Source organism: Panthera uncia (genome assembly GCF_023721935.1).
Source record: "Panthera uncia isolate 11264 chromosome C1 unlocalized genomic scaffold, Puncia_PCG_1.0 HiC_scaffold_4, whole genome shotgun sequence".
Lineage (NCBI taxonomy): Eukaryota > Metazoa > Chordata > Mammalia > Carnivora > Felidae > Panthera > Panthera uncia.
The window spans coordinates 98,383,418-98,388,980 of NW_026057585.1; the positions used below are offsets into that span (position 1 = coordinate 98,383,418).

The 5,563-nt window shown below is 53.4% G+C and overlaps 1 protein-coding gene across 2 annotated transcripts in view; it reads left to right on the forward strand.

The window, feature by feature from the left end:
* Nucleotides 1-479: 479 nt before the first annotated feature.
* The window catches only part of GPR157 (G protein-coupled receptor 157), a 19,547-nt gene continuing 14,463 nt past the window's right edge, over nt 480-5,563 (forward strand). Inside the window, exon 1 of one of the 2 annotated variants that reach the window (XM_049618845.1) lies at nt 480-878. In XM_049618845.1, the coding sequence (XP_049474802.1) occupies nt 496-878 (383 nt within the window). In that variant the 5' untranslated portion in view covers nt 480-495. The remainder of the gene's footprint in view (nt 879-5,563) is intronic. The other variant, XM_049618844.1, reaches the window with a different exon arrangement.

The window sequence follows — 5,563 nt, forward strand, 5'->3', positions numbered from 1 at the left end:
CCTAGAAATGCCAGTCCTTCCCCGTCCAGGACAGGGTGTCCTAGCCATCTGGCTGGAGCAGGGGTAGCCCTGGCGTAGGGGGCGGGGAGGAGGGTGCCCGGGCGGGGCGCGGGGACGCGGCAGGGGACCCGGGAGCCACGGGGTGGAGCCTAGAGGGCGTGGGGGCGTGGCTCGGGGTCCGGGCGCTGGGTCTCGGACGGCGCTTGGGGGCCACGGGGCGGGGCGTGAGGGCGCGGGGGCGGGGCGTGAGGGCGGGGCGAGATGCTGGGACCTGGGCGGGGCGGGAACGGGACCTGCGGGCCACGGGGCGGAGCGTGGAGGGCGCGGGGGTGGTGCGAAGGGGCGGGGCCGGGGCCGCTGACCCGGAGGGACCGGGAGGGGTCCGGGCGCGAGCTGTGGGCGCGTCGGTGCCCAGACGGCGGCGGCGGCGGCCGCACGCGCGGCCCGGCCTCTGTCCCCGCGGCGCCGCGGCCCCGGCCCCCTGCCCGCCGGGCCATGCCGCCGCCCGCGCCGCCCACCGAGCTGGTGCCGTCGGAGCGCGCCGTGGTGCTGCTGTCGTGCGCGCTCTCCGCGCTCGGCTCGGGCCTGCTGGTGGCCACGCACGCCCTGTGGCCCGACCTGCGCAGCCGGGCACGGCGCCTGCTGCTCTTCCTGTCGCTGGCCGACCTGCTCTCGGCCGCCTCCTACTTCTACGGGGTGCTGCAGGACTTCGCGGGCCCCTCGTGGGACTGCGTGCTGCAGGGCGCGCTCTCCACCTTCGCCAACACCAGCTCCTTCTTCTGGACCGTGGCCATCGCCCTCTACCTGTACCTGAGCATCGTCCGCTCGGCGCGCGGGCCTCGGACCGGCCGCCTGCTCTGGGCCTTCCACGTGGTCAGGTGGGTGACAACGGCGCCGCTTCGCTCGAGTTCCCGACCCCCCCCCGCCTGGGCCCTGCCTGCTGCCTCTGGGGCCCTCGCGCCCTTGTGGCGCCCGCGTCCCGGTCGGACCCCTGGCGGGGGGCCCGGCAGATCGTGTCTGCTCATGTTAGGGGGCAGCCCCGGGGCCAGCGGGACGATGCGGGTGGAGAGGTTGGACCTGTCCTGAGCGTCAGCGCCGAGGGCGCCCCTTCCTGCCTGCCCTGGCCCGAGCCTCCCAGCGAGTTGGGTGCCTCAGCGCAGCCCCTTGGAGGGCGGGGGTGGGGGTGGGGCCAGAGCTCGGCCCTCGTAACTTGGAAGACACCTTACGCCTTCCCTAAGTTCTGGCCATCTCTGCTGCCCTTGGGGAAAAGCGCCTCGTTCCCAGGCAGAGAGATGAGTTAGGTTGGGCTCCAGGCTGGAGAGGGCGGCTGCTCCCAGCCCCCACCCCGTGCCACAGGAGGTGTGATGCGTTCAGCCACTCCCAGGCTAGCTGCCCCCTGCTACCTGCAGTGTCTCAGCTGTAAGATTTGCAAAGGACCATCTTCATTATTTTGTCTTTGCTCGTCTCTAGACCCAGACCATCTTGACTTCGTAGGGTTCGGCATCTCTGAGGGTGAGGTCAGTGGCAGAAACTGGTCTGGAAGAGGGCCCCCAGCTGCCTGGAGTGTATGGGAGTAGAGGAAGCCCAGGCGGTGCCCTGCCCTGGCATTGAAGCGTCTCATTAGGTCACCCTCACCTACGCCTTCCTGGTGTAATTTCAAGATTCTGACATCTGATGGTGTCCCGTGCTGCACCCAAGGCCGGGATCTTATAGGGCTTGTTTGCCCTTTTTCCTCTCCCAGATAAGAGCACCAAATACTGCGGCGCCTGGGTGCCCCAGTCAGCTGAGCATCTGACTCTTGATTTTAGCTCAGGTCATGATCTCAACAGTTCATAGGCTCGAGCCCCTCATCGGGCTCTGTGCTGATAGGTTGAGCCTGCTTGGGATTTTCTCTCTCCCTCTCTCTGCCCCGCCCCCCTTCTCTCTCTCTCTCAAAGTAAATAACTAAACATTAAAAAAAAGTGAGTGCACCTAGTGCTGCCCTAATTATAGGACATCTCTGTTAAATACTTGAGTGCTTTCCATGGGACTGAGGACACTCAGCAGTTTGGTAGAGACAGGTCACCTGGGTGTCACAACAGTGAGATCACAAGTCTGCAGGAGTCACTTGACCTCTAGGTCTCAGAACTGCTGGATGAAGGCCAGCTGGTCCCTGGGAAACTAAATGGCCTGCTTCTCAGCTGTTCATGTCAAAAGCTTGGCAAGGAGTGAGACAGGACCTCAGATGCTGCAGGGACTCACAGGGGCTGCCTTTCCTCCCCTTGCAGCACCCCCCTGAGCTCTGTGTCCAGGCCAGAGACCCAGTCCTTAGCAGTCTGGCTGGGTGTGGCTGGCATGTAGACTAGAGTTCACATGTACTTGAGAAATCGAGCCTCCGACTGGCTTTCTTTGCCAAGAATCTCTTCTCTTTTTTTCCCCCTCTTACAAAAAAAAAAAAAAAAAAAAAAAAAAAAAAAAATATATATATATATATATATATATATATTTATATATATATATATATTACAATGTGTTTTTTAAGGGATAAAGAGAACCTAGTACAGATCCTATAGAAGATACATTTCCTGATGAACCCGAGTTGGGAGTTCCTTCAGCTCAGTCCTAGGGGTGTTTTCTGTGATGCTTAGGAAAGGCCTCCTAAGAAAGCCCCTTTTGCTGGCCACAGAAAAGAAGGGAATTGTTCATCTTGCCCATTGAATGTGATCCATCTACTTAAAAGAAAATTACAAGAAGGAGAAGGAGAAAATTATCTATATCCAAGCTAGGAAGGGAGAATGACAAGTTATTCTCTGGGGTTCCCTTTCAGAAGCTTAGTGCTTAGCTCCTGGCTGGTCTAAGAGGATTGGTAGAAAACCTGTCTAACAGGTTCATTTATTGACTGAGATCCTCCCAGCCTGTCTTGCTAATGACCTTGCTAAGGCCTCTCCAGCGCCACTCCTGGGAGTAATAGCGTATAACTGTTAAAGAGCTGTTGGCAGGAGAAATCTCATCTTCAGACAGAGGCTGCACGGTCATCCACTTTTTCACCATTTCAGACTGCTGAAAATCAATCTTCTTCAGACCTCCAGTTGATCATGTCTATTGTAGTTTTTATGAAATGATTTTGTAAAAGATTTTATTTTTAAGTAATCTCTGTACCCAGCGTGGGTCTTGAACTCATGACCCCCGAGATCAAGAGTCACACGCTCAGCCCCCTAAGCCAGTCCGGCGCCCCTGAAATGATTTTTTCAAAAAACCAGCAGATATCCTGATAAGTGGACAGAGGACACATCCAGACACGGAGTCAAAACAGTTCATAAACATGTGGGGAAAAATTTACTCCATTCATACTCAAAATAATGCAAATTATTTAACAGTGAGGTACCATTTTGTTATTGAATTAGAAAAAAATAGTGAAGTAGAATACTAACACAATAAATGCCAGGAAAACAGGTATTTTCCTACATTATTACTGGCAATGTAGACTGGAATTATCCACATAGAAAGTACTCCTTGATCCACTGATCCTATTTATAGGATCCTATATATCTTTAAAGAGATCATTCAAAATACATTCAAAGCTGTATATACAGGGGAGTTTGTGTGAGAATTTGGAAGCAACTTGAATGTCCAAAAAATCAGGGAACAGTAGATGACAAATTGCATCCTACCGGAAATGTTACACAGCCTTTAGATACTGGCTGCGAACTCTTTAAGTCGTGTTTTTTGAACGGTATGATATAAATGAAAAAAATCCATCTATAAAACTGAAGGCAACCATGTAAAGCAGGAGGCGGGATAGAATCTTGCCCATACACCACTTCCCAGCAAGAGCCTGCAGTGCCCCCAAGACCCCATCGTAATAACTGACCAGGTTGCCTTTACAGAAAGACTTTTTTTTCCCCGCTTTGGAGGAGGGCTGCTTACACTTTATCCTCATGGACACGGTAGCTCATCACAAGCCTGCATCTGGCTCCTGACGTCTTGCAAAATGCAGTTCCCTTCCTTAGCCAGTGACCCAGGGGCCAGGCAGGATGGTCACCCTCCTGTCACAGCTGGTGAGACTTGCCCCAGGTCACAGAACCTTGAATGGGAGGCTCGGGGCTAGAGGGTCCGTCCTCTGTTTATGATCCCATCTTGTCTCTTGGCCTGACGATAATTTTAAAAATTGAGGTGTCATGAAACAATTTATTTTTGACGTTCCAGATTTCCACCATTGTTAACATTTTATCGTGTTTGCTTTGTCCTCTGCAGTTATTTTTCTGGGGCCATTTAAGAGTAAGCTGGAGACTTGGGGCGCCTGGGTGGCTCTAGTCGGTTGAGCAGCCAACTTGGGCTCAGGTTATGATCTCACAGTCTGTAAGATCAAGCCCCACATCAGGCTCTGCTATCAGCAGAGCTTGCTTCGGATCCTCTGTCTCCCTCTCTCTCTGCCCCCACCCCCTGCACACTCTGCCTCTCAAAAATAAATATTAAAAAAAAAAAAAAAGAGTAAGTTGTAAACTGATGTCCCCAGAACCCCTAAATCCTTTAGTGTATGTTTCCAAAAGAAAGGAATGGTCTCTTAAGTAACCACATAAACCTTCCAAAAGCAGGAAAACAGTACAGCACGGAACAATGCTCTCTGACAGTGGACATCACAGAGACTTTGTCTTCTGCAAATGTCCCCGACAGCAGAGGGAAACCTGGGCTTGTGTTTGGTTTAGTTGTCGGGTCTCTTTACTCTCTTTCAATCTGCAACAGTTCTCCCGTCTTTCCTAGTGTTTCACAACACTGACTTTTTTGAAGAGTTACAGGTCTGGGTTTTTTGTTTTGTTTTAATTTTTTTAATGTTTATTTTATTTTTTTGGGGGGGGGGTGCGAGCAGGGGAGGGGCAGAGAGAGAGAGGGAGACACAGAATCCGAAGCAGGCTTCAGGCTCTGAGCTGTCAGCACAGATCCCGAAGTGGGGCTCGAACCCACAAACTAGGAGATCATGACCCGAGCCGAAGTCGGACGCTCAACCTACCGAGCCGCCCAGGCGCCCCTGAAGAGTACGGGTCTGTTTTGCAGAAAGTCCCTCTGCCGGGCTGGCAGCTGCTTCCCCAAGAGTGGTTTCAGGTCCTGTCCTTTGGCTGGAATCTCACAGAAGCACCGTCTTCTCATTGCCCCCTTCCCCGGGTGACTTTGATCCCCCCCCCCCCCCCCCCCCCCCGCCATCTGGTGATATTAACTTTGATCGCCTGATTAAGGTGTTGCCTGTCAGTTTTGCACTGCAGTTACTGTTTTCCCCTTTGTGATGAGTAAATATCTCGTTGCGATAAAGATCTGTCACTCCTCAAACTTAACCCCCTCGCTCGTTTAGCATACATTGAACCTGACAGTGTTCTGAAGTGAATTTCCTGTTTTTGGTTGCCTTTTTAAGGTTGTGTGAGAATAGGCAGCATGAAAGGGAAATCCCTGTAGTAAGAAGTCCCTCCCTGCTGTATCTTAGCTGCTGAGGCAGCCTGACACAGTCACCCCATGTTTTACATTCACCGGGACATGCATCGGGGACCCTTTACGATTCGCACCTCTTAGAAGGGCCTAGAGCTGTGGTGAGCGG